This window comes from Amblyraja radiata, chromosome 20 (assembly GCF_010909765.2).
Source record: "Amblyraja radiata isolate CabotCenter1 chromosome 20, sAmbRad1.1.pri, whole genome shotgun sequence".
Lineage (NCBI taxonomy): Eukaryota > Metazoa > Chordata > Chondrichthyes > Rajiformes > Rajidae > Amblyraja > Amblyraja radiata.
In genome coordinates this window covers 42080996-42098314 of record NC_045975.1, presented here as the reverse complement: position 1 = coordinate 42098314, position 17319 = coordinate 42080996, and the positions used below count along the sequence as shown (strand labels likewise).

At 44.3% G+C, this 17319-nt stretch overlaps 1 protein-coding gene across 8 annotated transcripts in view; it reads right to left on the bottom strand.

Moving 5' to 3' along the window:
- The window catches only part of sox6 (SRY-box transcription factor 6), a 651687-nt gene that overhangs the window by 33916 nt on the left and 600452 nt on the right, over positions 1 to 17319 (bottom strand). For 5 of the 8 annotated variants that reach the window (XM_033038493.1, XM_033038492.1, XM_033038491.1 and 2 more), the window contains 2 exons: positions 8740 to 8835; positions 1820 to 1928 (listed from right to left, as the gene is read on the bottom strand). In XM_033038493.1, the coding sequence (XP_032894384.1) occupies positions 1820 to 1928; positions 8740 to 8835 (205 nt within the window). The remainder of the gene's footprint in view (positions 1 to 1819; positions 1929 to 8739; positions 8836 to 17319) is intronic. The other 3 variants (XM_033038495.1, XM_033038494.1, XM_033038496.1) reach the window with 1 other exon arrangement.

Here is a 17319-nt window from a genome sequence, read left to right as displayed (position 1 = left end):
TAAAGTTTAAATTCTTCCCCAGAAATATTTATCCTTGTTCCCGGTGTAACTTTCAACATTTACTGTTTCTTGTGGGGTTTTTTCTAAATTACCATGGTAACGGTTACAAATATTTATGCTCGACAAATATTGGCACAAGAGGAATTGTTCCTCTTTTCAGCTACAGATGAGAGACACAAAAGTAGATTTTGCTTTTGTCATGTAAGTGCTCCCCACAGTTCATACCTTAAATGTTGTAAGTAAAAAAAAAAAATGATATGACAGCTTTGGTGTCCCCACAGTATAATTTAGTCAGTTGTCCAACCAATAGGTAGAATAATTCGATGATGCAGTAACAGGAGTTTTGAAATTAAATCCAAAGATTTCATGCAGTTGAAAAATAAGAATTCTCTACCCGCTGTATAAAATAAGTCAAAGAAACATCTGCAAAATTCAGATAGGCAGAAAATGCTGGAGTAACTCAGCGGGTCAGACAGCATCTCTGGAGAAAAGGACCCCAGTCTGAAGAAGGGTCCTGACCTAAAACCATCACCTACTCTTTTTTTCCAGAGATGCTGTCTGACCCACTGAGTTACACCAGCTTTTTGTGTCTATCTTCGGTATAAACCAGAATCTGCAGTTCCTTCCAACACATTTTGTCCCCAAATTCAATAGACAATAGACAATAGGTGCAGGAGCAGGCCATTCGGCCCTTCGAGCCAGCACCGCCATTCAATGTGATCATGGCTGATCATCCCCAATCAGTACCCCGTTCCTGCCTTCTCCCCATATCCCCTGACTCCGCTATTTTTAAGAGCCCTATCTAGCTCTCTCTTGAAAGCATCCAGAGAACCTGCCTCCACCGCCCTCTGAGGCAGAGAATTCCACACTCACCACTCTCTGAAAGAAAAAATGTTTCCTCGTCTTCATTCTAAATGGCTTACTCCTTATTCTTAAACTGTGGTCCCTGGTTCTGGACTCCCCCAACATCGGGAACATGTCTCCTGCCTCTAGTGTGTCCAAACCCTTAACAATCTTATATGTTTCAATGAGATACCCTCTCATCCTTCTAAACTCCAGAGTGTACAAGCCCAGCTGCTCCATTCTCTCAGCATATGACAGTCCCGCCATCCCGGGAATTAAACTTGTAAACAGGTTCTCTGGATGCTTTCAAGAGAGAGCTAGATAGGGCTCTTAAAAACAGCGGAATCAGAGGATATGGGTAGAAGGCAGGAACGGGGATGTTCAGCCATGATCACATTGAATGGCGGTGCTGGCTCGAAGGGCCGAATGGCCTACTCCTGCACCTATTGTCTATTGTCTATTGACCCATTTACCTGCGTTTGGCCCATATCCCACTAAACCTTTCCTATCCCTGTACCTGTCCAAGTGTCTTTTAAATGCTGCTATAGTATCTGCCTCGAGCACCTCTGGCAGTTCATTTATTGTACCTACCACCCTTTGAGTGAAATAATGTCCTTCAGGTTCCTATTAAATCTTGCCTCTCTCACCTTAAACTGATGTCCTCTTGTCTTTGAATCCCAAACAGTGGTAAAAGACTCTGTGCATTCTATCTATTCCCCTCATGATTTTATACACCTCTATAAGAACACCGCTCAGACTCCTGCACTCCAAGGAATAATGTCCTAACTTGCCCAACCTTTCCTTCCAGCTCACGCCCTCGAGTCTTGGTAACATCCGTATAAATTTTCTCTGCACTCTTTCCAGCTTCATCTTTGGAGAGAATGGACAGGTGGAGTGTTGGGTCAGGACCCTTTTTCAGACGTAGGTACTTATTGGATGAGGAGGATTTTGGTGTGCCTTGATGCCACCCACTCACCTTCTGCATCTTCTGGCCTTGTCAGGTCAATGACACCTGGACCAACCTTCACCTCTTCACCTGTCTTTCCTGTCAGCTGCTGTGCAAGATTCTCAAAGGGCACCCGTTCCTGCAGAGAAAGAAACAAAGCCCTTGTTATTCCTGAGAGATGCTTGATCACATGATGGAAATGCCAAATACTAGAGGGCGTAGTTTAATGGTTTCAGCTCTAGTTTTGGAGATACAGTGCGGAAACTGGCCCTTCGGCCCACCAAGTCCATTCTGACCTGCGATCCCCGCACACTTAAGGGCCTGTACCACTTGGCGATTTAATCGGCGACTGCCGGCATCATTGACTGATGTAACGGGTCACCAAAAACATCGGGGCTAATGTGGCGGTAAGGCGGCATGATGCGGCGTGATGACCTAGGTTTTTCCAAGTGTCGCAACATTTTTTTTGTCGCCGCTGGAGTTTGAAAAGTTCAAAATCTTTTGGCGACACTGATATGACGCTGGCAGTCGCCAAACAAAATTGCTGTGGGACAGGCCCTTTACACTAACCTACACGCACTAGGGACAATTTGCAATTATATTAAGCCAATTAGCCTACAATCCTGTACATCTTTGGAGTATGGGAGGAAAGTGTAAATCCTGGAGAAAAGCACGCAGGTCACGGGGAGAACGTATAAACTCTGTGTAGACAAGCATCCGTAATCAGGATTAAACCTGGGTCTCTGGTGCTGTGAGGCAGCAACTCTAACGTTGCGCCACCGTGCCGAAAATGGAGGTGGTGAGCGGGGCAGAGTTTAATGGAGATGTGCAGGACAAGTTTACACAAGGGACATGGGTACTTGGAAAATGCTGTCAGTGGTGGTAGTGGAGCCATATCGATAGTGGCATTACAGAGGCTTTTGGATGAGTACATGGATATGCAGGGAAGGGAGGGATACGGATGATGTGCAGGTAGATAAGAGTTGTTCTTGACATCATGTTTGGCGCAGATAACGTGGGCTGTTCGGCCTGTCCTTGTGCTGTTCTCTGTTCTGACAGAGGTATTACAATAAAGGTGGTTCTACCTCCACCCTTTATTGTAATGCATGTTCTTATTTAAGTCTCAACATTTGATTAATTGTAAGCAATGAAGCAGGCCTTTCGGCCCATCAAGTCCTCGCTGACTATCGATCAACCATTCACAGTAGTTCTATGTTATCCCACTTTCTCATCTATTTCCTACAAGCAAGGGACAATTTACAGAGGCCAATTAACCCACAAACCACCACGTCTTTGGGACGTAGGTCAAAGAGAGAACGAGCAAATTCCACAGAGTCAGCGTTCGTGATCAGGATCGAACCTGCGTCTCTGGCACTGTGAGGCAGCAGCTCCAGAGGCTCCGTTCTATTCCTTAGTTGTTTTAAACTTCAATTACATAACAGAATTTCAGGTCAGGGAAAACCTGTTGTCGTGGTTTCTATAAGCACAAAACAATATTAAATGTCAGGTCTGCTTACACTTTAAAGCAATAAAATAGCAGCTCATGGAGCTGAGAATATGGTGGCAGGTTCTCTCCAGCATGGGTTATGTATTACACAAGGCCAAAACTATTCTGCTGTTCAAAATGTATTTGAAAGTCTCTAACATAAGATTTCAATGACTAGAATGTCACTGCAAAGATAATTTAGACGGACTGAATGGTGTTGACTGGTTTGCTCTTGTATAGAGTTGGCATAGGCTCAATGGGCCGAATGTTGTATGCATGATATGCTTTGCCACTGGGGTCAGAAGGTGTGTGGGGCATGTCAAACGTCTAAGGCAACAGTTCTACGGCTCAGGAAATGTGAGGTTTATGTTTATATTTATTATTGTCAAGTGTACCGAGGTACCGTGAAAAGCTTCACTGCCACATGCAATCCAAACTGATATTTGTGTGTTAATCACAGAAATGGATCTCCAATCATGCATTAAAATTGCTCCACTCTTTTAAATCTCTACTCCTACAGCAACATTCATTACTTTCACTAAATTCACGTTAACCCCTCTATCCTGTATCTGTGCACTGTGGACGGCTCGATTGTAATCGTGTACAGTCTTTCCGCTGAGTGGTTAGCACGCAACAAAAGCTTTTCACTGTACCTCGGTACATGTCACAATAAACTAGACTTAAACAGAAAATACTATCCAATCAAGTGAAACTCCAGTACAATAGGTGGAGCAAAGGGGAAGATACAGAGTGCAGAATATAGTTCTCAGCATTGTAGCGCATCAGTTCCAGAGACAAAGTCCAATGTCCGCAATGGGGTAGAGGTGAATCGGACAATACCCCAGCTTATGGAAGGACCATTCAGAAGCCTGATAACAGAGGGGAAGAAGCTGTTCCTGAGTCTGGTGGTGCACACATCAGTTCCATGCATTAGACACAAGGATCTGCACATACCAATTTACAAAAAAACCCAGAGAATTCTGGAGTACCACAGTGGGATGAGTTCTGATTCAAAACTCACCGTTCTGTGTGCTCGAGAGATGCTGCCTGACCCATTGAGTTACTCCAGCACTTTGTATTTATTTTGTTTTAGAGTTATAGTGTGATACAGTGTGGAAGCAGGCCCAACTTGCCCACACAGACCAACATGTTCCATCTGCACTAGTCCCACCTGCCTGTGTTTGGACAATATCCCTCCAAACCTGTCCTATCCATGTACCTGTCTAATTGATTCTTAAACATTGTGACAGTCCCTGCCTCAGCTACCTCATACAGCAGCTCGTAACTCTTGCTCCCTGGAAGTGAGCTGGATGGCCGAGTGAGTGGTAACCAAGCCTTCATTGACCAAGTCTACGTTCAGACTAACTTCCCCACCATTCCCACCACTACACAGCACTGTTTAATGCGATATGTGTAAACACCCTTAACTTATCAATGCTTAACTTATCAACTAAAATCTCCTCAGAAGCACAGATTCAAGTGAGTTTGCTTCAGACAAGATCAAGAGCATCACTTAAAACAAAGAGTGATTTTATTTTTCATTTATATTTATATAAATTCTTTATTTTTTCAGATAATATGTTGATTTGGGTTTTGGTGTGTAACAGCTTGCTTTCTAGTTTGATAAAGTAATATTTATGGGTCTCCCATGGTCACAGTATCTAGTTAATGCCAATTAACTGACAACTGTCAAAGAGACCCAGAGTCATACAGCACAGACACAGGCCCTTCGGCCCAACGAGCCCATGACAACCAATAATCCCCATCTAAGCGGGTTCTATTTGCCTGCATTTGGTCCATGTCCCTCTAAACATTTCTTATCCATGTATCTCTCCAAGTATCCTTGCCTCAACGACCTCCTCTGGCAGCTCGTTCCATAAGCCCACCACATTCTATTAAAAAAGTTGCCCCTCAGGTTCCTATTAAATCTTTTACCTTGAACAATAATTTCAAACAGATTTATTTTTCACCCTGGAGACAATGGAAGATCAACAAATAATTTAACTAGAACCAACCTCTCCATCTTGCTCAAGCCCTCGAGCCCTGGCCGCATCCTCATAAATCTCAGCACTCTTTATTGCATTGTTAATGTCTCTCCGTAAAGAAACTCAGCAGAGAGAGCCTTAATTAGTTCACTTGAAAATCATCCACAAAATTAAATAAAGAAATATTTCCATTCCTTCTTCCTTGACCACTTTAAACCCCAAATCATTTTTTAAATTACCAACCAAACCAGGAGTACAGCATGCAAGGAGTGCAGAGAAAATTTACGAGGATGTTGCCAGGACTTGAGGGCCTGAGCTACAGGGAGAGGTTGAACAGGCTGGGACTTTATTCCTTGGAGCGCAGGAGGCTGAGGGGTGATTTTATCAGCTGCCACGGGAGGTAGTTGAGGCAGGTACAATAACAGCTTTTAAAAGACTCTTGGACAGTTAAATGGATAGGAAAGGTTTAGAGGGATATGGGCCAAATGCAGGAAATGGGCCCAGCTTAGATGGGGCATCTTGGTCGGCACAGACAGGTGGGCTGAAGGGCCCGTTACCATAATACATGACTCCGTGACAAGATACTGAAATGAATTGGCAATTAAGGAACTTGCATCATCTCTGTATATTTGAATGCAAGCTTTGGCAATTTCATGTCCTTTTTCCAGAACATACTCGGTGAAACAAAAGTTAGTGATGCCCAAGTTCTAGGCATATATTTCTTTTTATATTGTTGAAAGGGAAAGGAGAGAAGGTATTCCTTCCACTATCCTAATTCCGAATAAAACATCCATCTCAGCTTCATTCCCACATGGCCAGTGCATAGAGAAACCTCTGCCAGTTTCACACTGCTTCTGAAAGACATTGTAAATACTTTCATCAACAGTGGCACAACGGTAGAGTCAGAGACCCGGGTTCAGACAGCGCCCTGTCTGTACGGAGTTTGTCGGTTTTCCCCATGACCTGCGTAAATCTTCTGCGAGATCTTCGATTTCCTCCCACACTCCAAAGCCCTACAGGTTTGTCGGTGAATTGGCTTGGTGTAAATGTAAAATTGTCCTTAGTGTGTGTAGGGTAGTGTTAATGTGCGGGGATCACTGGTCGGTACGGACTCAGTGGGCCGAAGGGTCTGTTTCCGCGCTGTATCTCTAAACCAAACTAAACTAAGCAAAGGGATGCTGACCATTCAGGCTTTTGATGGCTAAACTGCTCCAAGATAACTCTGCCTTCCCGCCATGACAATCAATGGCATTCTCTCCCAAGTGTGCATTAAATAGGTCCATTTCACCGAGCGATTTCTCCCTTGTACACGTTCTACATTGACATTTTTAAGTGCTCGAATCGGGCAAGTGGTCAACAAGTTTCTGTGACCCTTGTGGAGGAATCACCTGACCTTTGCATGAACCACGTCTGGTGACACCGCACTGAGAGGTGACAATCCAGGTGGTTACAGCTGTAGATCAGTCACTGTATTCCTAATCCATGTCGGGTGTTTGTAGAGACCGTTCATGTGCCAGATAACTTCCCTCCAGGAACAGTCTCTACAAACACCCGACATGGATCTACGACCACAGTGACTGATCTACAGCAGCTAAGGACCAAGTTGAACAAGAAACACATTGATGGTGGCATTAGGACAGGACGTGGCTGTTTTAACACTTCCAAAGGGATCTCCTCTATCTGGACCCGCAGGAGAACACGGGTCTGGATTGGTCCAGTTGAACAGAGGGATCTAGGAATAACTGTGCATAGTTCCCTGAAGGTGGAATCTCTTGTAGATAGGGTGGTAAAGAAAGCTATTGGTGTGCTGGCCTTTATAAATCAGAGCATTGAGTATAGAAGTTGGGATGTAATGTTAAAATTGTACAAGGCATTGGTGAAGCCAATTCTGGAGTATGGTGTACAATTTTGGTCGCCAAATTATAGGAAAGATGTCAACAAAATAGAGAGAGTACAGAGGAGATTTACTAGAATGTTGCCTGGGTTTCAGCAACTAAGTTACAGAGAAAGGTTGAACAAGTTAGGTCTTTATTCTTTGGGCGCAGAAGGTTTGATCGAGGTCTTTAAAATGATGAGAGGGATAGACAGAGTTGACGTGGATAAGCTTTTTCCATTGAGAGTAGGGAAGATTCAAACAAGAGGACATGATTTGAGAATTAAGGGACAGAAGTTTAGGGGTAACATGAGGGGGAACTTCTTTACTCAGAGAGTGGTAGCTGTGTGGAATGAGCTTCCAGTGGAAGTGGTGGAGGCAGGTTCGATTTTATCATTGAAAAATAAATTGGATAGGTATATGGACGGGAAAGGAATGGAGGGTTATGGTCTGAGTGCAGGTAGATGGGACTAGGTGAGAATAAGTGTTCGGCACGGGCTAGAAGGGCCGAGATGGCCTGTTTCTGTGCTGTAATTGTTATATGGTTATATGGTAGTAACGAGAGCCCGCTGAAGAGAGAGGTTGGATGAGTGGAAATGGCTGGGTACTCCATGATCAGGTCAGGAAACTGGGACAGGGTGAGAGCAGCTTGGGCTAGAGAGCATCAGCTTCAAGGAGGGCGCGGACCAACGGATTGGTTTCTCTGGAACACCGGAGGTCGAGATTAGACCTGATAGATGTATATATAATTATAAGGCATAGATAAGGTAGACAGTCAGAACATTTACCCTAAGGTGGAAATGTCAAATACTCGAGGGCACAGCTTTAAGGTGAGAGGGGAAAGGAGATGTGCGGGACAAATCCTTCACAGAGAAGGTGGTAAGTGGTTGGAACGCACTGCCAGTGGATGCTGGTGGAAGTGGCATTTAAGAGCCTTCTGGACAGGCACATGGATATGAAGGGAACGTAGCGATATGGATCATGTGCAGGCAGACAAGGGTTGGTCTAAGCATCATGCCCAGAACTGAACACAATACTAAATGCCACTGTTCATACCTGTGAACTTCAATGCATTTGAGTCCCATTTACACAGGGAATCAGACATGAGGTTACTGGCTCTGTAATGGACTCTATCATCACAAACAGCAATTCGATATCAGATAAAATCTACTGCTCTACACACACACACCTATTTCTAAGCCCACATCTTATTTGTTCATTGTATTCTTGACCATCCTTTAATAGTTGTCGGCAATGCACAACGTCGCAAACAAGAATAATATTTTAGTTTTAATCTAGTTGTAGAAACACGGCATGCAAAACAGGCCCTTCGGCCCATCGGATCCACGCCGACCATCGATCACCCGTTCACACTAGTTCTATGTTATCCCACTCTCTCATCCACTCCCTACACACTAGGGGCAATTTACAGAGGGCCGATTAACCAACAAACCGTCATGTTCAAGAGACCCAGGATTAAAACAGTACAATATTTGGATATACATGAGATTTTCATTTTGTGATTTTACACCCCAACAAATTACCCAGAGCAAACATAAAGTTCACTGCATTAACTTTATTTAGAAATATATAGTTTTGTACTTACAATAACAGGATAGCTGGGAACGGCTTGAAGACTGTATGCTACATTGTACTTCCCTGGTCTAGAACAGTATGTCACACTGCATGGCATGTCATTGATCTAGAAATGCATGTTATATTGCATGGTGTCAGATTGATCTAGAACAGTAGATTGTACAACATGGCATCAAATAACCTAGACGCATATACAATGGGGTAAGAAGGAACTGCAGATGCTGGTTTACACCAAAGATAAGACACAACATGCTGGAGTAACTCGGCGGGCCAGGCAGCATCTCTGGAGAGAAGGAATAGGTGACGTTTCGAGTCGAGACCCCTCATCAGACTGAAAGTCATGGAGGGGGAAAAAAGAGATATGGGAAGGTGCAGAACAAAGCAGAGGCTGCATCGATGACTCGGGAAAGGTGGAGCCCACAATGGTGCATTGTTGGCTGGGGATGAGATGATAATGCAGGAATACAAATGCTGAAATTAGCCCCCATCCTAGTCCTTTTTCTAATTTTGCAGTTTATATTCCTTCATTATAAAAGGACTGGACAAGCTAGATGCAGGAAAAAATGTTCCCAATGTTGGGCGAGTCCAGAACCAGGGGCCACAGTCTTAGAATAAAGGAGAGGTCATTTAAGACTGAGATGAGAAAAAACGTTTTCACCCAGAGAGTTGTGAATTTATGGAATTCCCTGCCACAGAGGGCAGTGGAGGCCAAGTCACTGGATGGATTTAAGAGAGAGTTAGATAGAGCTCTAGGGGCAAGTGGAGTCAAGGGATATGGGGAGAAGGCAGGCACGGGTTATTGATAGGGGACGATCAGCCATGATCACAATGAATGGCAGTGCTGGCTCGAAGGGCCGAAAAGGCCTCCTCCTGCACCTATTTTCTATATTTCTATTATCACCTCATCTCCAGCAATAATGGAACATTATGGGCTCCACCATAACTGAGTCATCGATGCAGGCTCTGCTTTGTTCTGTACCTTCCCATACCTCAGTCCCCCTCTCTGACTCTCAGTCTGATGAAGGGTCCTGACCCGAAACGTCACCCATTCCTTTTCTCCAGAGATGCTGTCTGACCCGCTGAGTTACTCCTGCATATGGTGTCTATCTTCAGCATATACAATGGGGTGGTGCCACACATTCTGTTGCTTGTATCCCATTGAGTTTCAACTCTATACAATATTACCGGATTAACATAATCACTCTGATATATACAACATACTTGTTGTTCTTCATTCACGTTTTGATCCGTATGTTGCACGGTGAATACACTCATCTAGAGGACTTGTATTTCAATCATGTGCTTCGTTATAATTTAAGTGAATGCCATAAAAATGCTCTAAATAGTATTATGTTGAAAGTACATTTTCTCTACAATGCACAAAAATAAATGAGAAGCTGCAATGGTAGCTTCAGGAAACCCATTTAAAGGCAAGAGCATAAGGCCATGGACCAAAATAGTTGGCAACATTAGGGTGGCACAGTGGTGCAGCGGGTAGAGCTGCTGTCCCGCACCACCAGAGACCCCGCTTCAATTCTGACCTCGGGTGCGGTCTGCGCGGAGTTTGCACGTTTTCCCTGTGATTGCGTGGGTTTCCTCCAGGTGCTCCGGGTTCCTCCCACATCCCAAAGACGTGCGGGTTTGTAGGTTAATTGGCTTCTGTAATTTGCCCCTTGTGTGTCGGGAGTGGATGAGAGAGTGGAATAACATGGAACTAGTGTGAACAGGTGATGGATGGTCGGCATGGACTCTGGGCCGTTTCCATGCTATGTCTCCAAACTAAACTAAAACAGGATATATCAAGTCACTAAGGTGGAATTTCTGATTGGTATTAATAACATAGAATAGCAACTTTGAATTATTTTAACATGCAGAGCATCCTTAAAAAAATGTTAATATTAGAGACAGCCACATCAATTTGTTGCAATTAAGGTGCTGAGACATATTTAATGAAAGTAATGAGAAGAACATGTTCTAGTCCGCTTCACGCAAGGTGATCAGTGAAACATCGAAGACAACTCGAGCTCTTTACAGAATACAAGGAACTCCTCTGAGGCTTTTGTAAGATCCATGTAGTGGAATAAGATGCGACTGGCAAAAAGTGTTACACAATGTGTGTGATAGCAAGGAGCTGCTGCACAGTGCAAGCACACGGCAACACTCCCGCACAGCTCAGTACTAAGGATAAGGAGACTGAAGCTCCTTCTGTCATCCTGGCTGATGTTGCATTTTAACTATGAAAAGCTCATACGTGAAGATGTGTTAGGTCTGAAGCACAACCGGCATTAAATCCATCTGGAGGAGGCTGTTGGAAACATCATAGAGTTTAAAAAATGTTTGAGTTATGCACTGTTACGCCTAAGCCACTGTTTACAATCATTAGGAGAAACGAGGAACTGCAGATGCTGGTTTACAAAAAAAGACTCAAGTGCTGGAGTAACTCAGTGGGACAGGCAGTATCTCTGGAGAACATGGATAGAATCAATGTTCTATATGGCGAGGTTCAATGTTGTATCTTGCACTAAATGTTGTATCCTATATCCGTGCACTGTGGACAGCCAGATTTCATTCATGTTTAGTCGTTTCTTTGACTGGATAACGTTTCACTCGTGGCAATAATAAACTAAACTAGGCAAACATTTCGGGAAGGGTCCCGAACCAAAACCTCTCTCCATGTTCTTCAAAAATTCTGCCTGACCCACTGAGACTCGAGCACTTTGTCTTTCTTTGCAATAGTTTAGGCACAACCAGCTTAGCAATGTCGGGGGGGAAAATTGAAAACAAATCTATTGTGCATACTGAGAGTGGTGGGTACAGGTCTACCACTGGGAAATTCTACCACATTGGAAATGGATAGATTTTTGGGCAATTAGCTCCACATACAATTGCATTATATCTGCATAACATATAACCTGATATGAGAGAACCAATCTTTCTCTGTATCCTTTCCTTGCTGCTGCAAGTAAAAATTTCATTCTTCTGTTTATATGGTAATAAAACACTCTGGAGTTGACTTGTGACTCTGTATGGGATGAATGTTTCCTCAGTGTTATGCGTAAGAAAATTACAACAAAAATACTTTGGTCACTGTCCTATATGAAGGATGTCATTGTGCTGGAAAGAGTGTAGATAGATTCAACGAGGATGTTGCCTTGACTCAAGAGCCTGAGCTCTAAGGAGAGGTTGGGCAGGTTAGGACTTTATTCCTTAGAGCGCAGGAGGATGAGTGGTGATCTTAAAAAATCACGAGGGGGGTAGATAAGGTGAATGCACCTAGTGTCTTTTACCCAGAATTCGGTAATCACTTATCAGAGGACATCGGTTTAAATGGGAGGGGCAAGAGTTAATAAAAACCTGCGAGCAGCATTTACACACAGAGGGTGGTGGGTTATAGAAATGAGCTGTCAGGGGAGGTACTTGAGGCAGATTCAATAATAACTCCTGACTGGTACATGGATAGGAAAGGTTTAGAAGGATATGGACCAAATGTGGGCAAATGGGACTAGGGTGGCACAGCAGTAGAGTTGCTGCCTCACAGCACCAAAGATCCGGGTTTGATCCCGACTACGGGCGTGGTCTCTAAGGAGTTTGTACGTTCTCCCTGAGATGTGTTGGGTTTCTCCGGGTGCTCTGGTGCAGATTTATAGGTTAATTGGCTTTGGTTAAGATTGTAAATTGTCCCTCGTACGTAGGATAGTGGTTGGCATGGACTCATGGGCCGAAGGGCCTGTTTCCACACTGTATCTCTAAGCTAAACTTAGATGGGTCATCTTGGTCATCATGGAAGAATTGAGCGGAAGGGCCTGTTTCTGTGCTGCATGACCATGAGACCACAGACTGTGTCTGTCCCCATGCTGTGGCATTCCACATCACAACCTTAAACAAGAGAAGCTCTAATGAGGATGAGAAGATGTTTTATAGTTTAGGAATCGTTGTTTAGCAGCTCTCCTTCAGAAGGCACTGAAACGTTAAGCTTTGTGCTCAGTCTCATTTTTGCTTGTAATTAATTTTTGTTTCTTGCTACTTCAACTTTGCATTCAATTATTTCCTGCCCATTCTGCTCCAGCTTCTGAGAGCATAAAAGATGCGCTGGCTGGCCGGTCTCAGAAATTGTGAAATTGACTTGAAATTGGCAGAGAGCGCAGACATGAAGGAGATTCCATCACTTAAGAGGCGCAATAAAGAAAAATGAACCTTCTGCTCTGGAATTTCAAGAAAGGCAAATGTTAATACATCATTTAACCAATGCAAATAAATGCATTTCCCCATGCATCATCAGTCATTACTGCTCAGACCCTAATGGAGATTCCGGTGGCAGAAATTGAAGCGCTGTGTAAGGAAGTTGCTGGCTGTATGCTTTAAGCATCTTTAGATTATGATAAACAAGAAAGTGTTTGTATATTGGATGAAGAGATTGAGATGATGGAGGGCTTGTTAAAACCAGGCAATGTTAAATGTTCCAAGGAGTGCATCAGCAGCATCTATCACATTCAAGACTTATTGCTGTTAATGAAGGAATAGCAGTGGTGATGATTGATAGACTGACAAACATCACCTATTCCTTCTCTCCCGAGATGCTGTCTGACCCGCTGAGTTACTCTAGCTTTTTGTGCCTCTTAGATTTGTACCAACAGGAGTCGTGGCAGTGAGCATCGCAAAACCACTATTTCTTTCATACAAAGAGAAACCAATGGAAATATAGAACATAGTTTAGTTTAGGTTCGAGATACAGCGCGGAAGCAGGCACTTCACCCCACCGAGACCACACACACCAGCCATCCCCGCACACTGACACTATTCTACACACGCTAGGGGCCATTTACAATTTTACCAAGGCAATTAGCCTCCAAACCTGTACGTCTTTGATGTGTGGGAGGAAAGTGGAGCTCCCGGGACAAACCCACACAGGTCACAGGGAGATAAGCACCAATAGTCAGGATCGCCAGTCTCTAGCGCTGTAAGGCAACACCTCTACCGCTGCACCACCGTGCCACCCTAGACCAGCACAGCATAGGAACAGGCCCTTCAGCCCACAATGTCCACGCCAAACATGAGTTTTGTCTTACGTTAATGTCTGAAGACGGGTCCCGACCTGAAACATCACACATTCTTTGTCTCCAGAGATGCTGCCTGACCTGCTGAGTTACTCCAGCACTTTGTGTCCATCCGAATTTTTCAGATATTTCTTTGACTTATTTTATATGTTGGTTCATTGATCTCAGGTAGAATAGTTGCATGAAAGTGGCATTGCAGTTAGATGTTGAAGAAGGCTTTTGACACGCTGACCTTAATGGGACCGGGAATTAAGTAGGAAAGTTGAAAGTTGGAACGTTATGTTAAAGTTGTTCAAGATGTTGGTGAGGCTGCACTTGGAATGTTGTGTTTAAGAAAGAACTGCAGATGCGGGAAAAATCGAAGGTAGACAAAAATGCTGGAGAAACTCAGCGGCTCAGGCAGCATCTATGGAGCGAAGGAATAGGTGACGTTTCAGGTCGAGACCCTTCTTCGGACTGGTGTGGGTGGGTGGGGGGGGGGGGGAGAAGAAAGGAAGAGACGGAGACAGTGGGCTGTGGGAGAGCTGGGAAGGGGAGGGGAAGGTGGGAGAAAGCAAGGACTGCCTAAAATTGGAGAAGTCAATGTTCATACCACTGGGGTGTAAACTACCCAAGCGAAATATGAATTGCTGCTCCTCCAATTTGTGGTGGGACTCACTCTGGCCATGGAGGAGGCCCTGGACAGAAAGGTCGGATTCGGAATGGGAGGGGGAGTTGAAGTGCTGAAGGGTGTCAACTACCCAAGTGTCTTCCAAGTATTTAACTTGGAATTCCATTAACTTGGAATGTTGTGTTCAGTTTTGGTCACCCTGCTACAGGGAAGAAAAGATTTATGAGGATATTACCCGGACTCGAAGCGCTGAGCTGCAGAGAGTTGTTGAGGAAAGTAGGAGTTTATTTCTTGGAGTACAGGAGACTGAGGTGTGTAAAATCTTGAGAAGAATAAAGAGGGTGAATATCTTTTTTCCCAGATTAGGGGAATCTAGAATCAGAGATTTAAGGTGAGAGGTGAAGTTTAAAAGGAGCCTGAGGTTTCAAGGAAGATTAATCAAACACAGGCAAATGGAACTAGCTTAGATAGGCATCTTGGTCGGCATGGATGAGTTGGGCTGAAGGGCCTGTTTCCGTGGTGTATGATTCTATGCACTCTTTCCAGCTTCATGGTATCTTTGCTACAGCGAGGTGAACTAAATTGAACACAATACTTCAAGTGCAGTCTCATTGATAGCAATTCATTTCTACTACTGCTGATTCTGATAATGCTAATGAGTTGATGAGAGGTCATCTATTTGAAACATGTACAGATACAGGATCAAGGGAATAATGTTTAGAGCAAGATAAAGCCCAGTAAAGTCCAAATAAAGATAATCTGAGGGTCTCCAATGAGGTAGATGGAAGGTCAGGACCGCTCTCTAGTTGTTGGTAGGATGGTTTAGTTGCCTGATAACAGCTGGGAAGAAACTGTCCCTGAATCTGGAGGTGTGCGTTTTCACACTTCTGTACCTCTTGGCTGATGGGAGAGGGGAGAAGATGGAGTGACCGGGGGGTGAGACTCATCCTTGATTATGCTAGTGGCCTTGCCGAGGCAGCGTGAAGTGTAGATGGAGTCAATGGTAGGGAGGATGATTCCAATAGAGACTCAGGAACTACAGATGTTGGAATCTCTGGACTTGAGTGTCTGAGCTACAGGGAGAGGTTGGGCAGGTTAGAGCTTTATCCCTTGAAGCGCAGGAGGCTGAGGGGTGATCTTATAGAGATGCATAAAATCACGAGAGGGAGAGATAGGGTGAATAGATTTTTACTCAGGGTAGGGGGATTAAGAACCAGAGGATATAGGTTAGGAGAGGGGAAAGATTTAATAGGAATCTGAAAGGCAACTTTTTCACTCAGAGGATGATGGGTATATGGAACGAGCTGCTAGAGGAGGTGGCAGGTGATAGAACAACATTTAAAAGGCACTAGTGCAAGTGCATCGGTAGGAAAGGTTTAGAAGGTAATAGGCCAAATGCAAGGAGAGTGGGACTAACAGATGGGGCATTTTGGTCGGCAGGGATGAGTTGAGCTTAAGGGCCTGTTTCCTTGATGTATGTATAGAAAGGAACTGTAGATGCTAATATATACCGAACATAGATACAAAGTGTCGGATCAGGCACTAAGCGGGTCAGGCAGCACCTCTGGAGAAAAGGAACAGGTGACGTTTCGGGTTAGGGTTAACTTTTAGATTTTGAGTCGATTAAATCACCGCTCAATCTATTCTTTTCAACTTATTTCATACAGTCATACAGAATGGAAATAGCCCTTCAGTCCAACTTTCCCAAACCGACCAAGTTGCCCCATCGACACTAGTCTGTGCTTGCCCATATCCCTCTAATCCTTAATTATCCATGTACCTGTCCAAATGTCTTTTAAATACGGTCGCAGTACCTGTCTCAACTACCTCCTCTGGCAGCTTGTTCCTTATACCCACAACCCTCCTCTTACATCTTTCCCTTCTCACCTTAAACCTATATCGTTTGGTTCTTGGTTCCCCTGTTTTGGGTAAAAAACTGTGCATTCACCCGGCAACTCGCCATCAGGATTTTATACACCTCTAAAAGACTCCACTGCCTCGAGGATATAACGTGTTGGATGGCCCAGAACTTCCTCCAACTAAGCGAGAGTAAGTCTGAGGTCATCCTTCTCGGCCCCCTGGACTCAATCAAAATGATAGCAGGCAGCCTTGGAAGCCTTATCCCATTACTCAAACCTCACATCAAAAACCGTGGCGTGATATTTGACTCAGCATTGAAATTTGACAAATAAGTCAATGCCGTGGTAAAAGCTAGCTTCTTCCAGCTTCGGACAATAGCTAAAATAAAACAATTCCTCAAGTTTGATGACCTGGAAAAGATCATCCACACATTTATCTCCTCCCGCCTCGATTACTGCTACTCCCATTACACTGGCATCAGCCAATCTTCCCAGTCCCGCCTGCAACTGGTCCAAAACGCCGCAGCGAGACTCCTGACGGGCACCCGAAAAAGGGACCACATCACCCCGATCCTGGCCTCTCTCCACCGGCTCCCTGTGCGGTTCCGAATAAATTTCGAGATCCTTCTTTATGTCTACAGGCTTGCCTCCACCTACATCAAAAGTCTGCTTACCCACCACACCTTCTCCTGGTCCCTCAGATCGGCCGACTTGGGGTTACTGAACATCCCGCGGTCTAGGCATAAGCTCAGGGGCGACCGCGCCTTTGCGGTTGCAGCTCCTAGACTGTGGAACAGCATCCCTCTTCCCATCAGAACTGCCCCCTCCATCGACTCCTTTAAGTCGAGACTTAAAACTCATCTTTACTCTCAAGCCTTTCTTGACGACCTCTGAGGGAGGGTTATATGTATGTATTTATGTATGTCCTTAATCTATGAACCAATGTTGTATAACGTTAGTACCTCCACCAATGTAAAGCATTTTGATCAACGAGAGTTGTTTTTTAAATGTGCTATAGTAATAAAAGTGACTTGACTTGACTTGACAAGACTTGCCTATGCTGACCA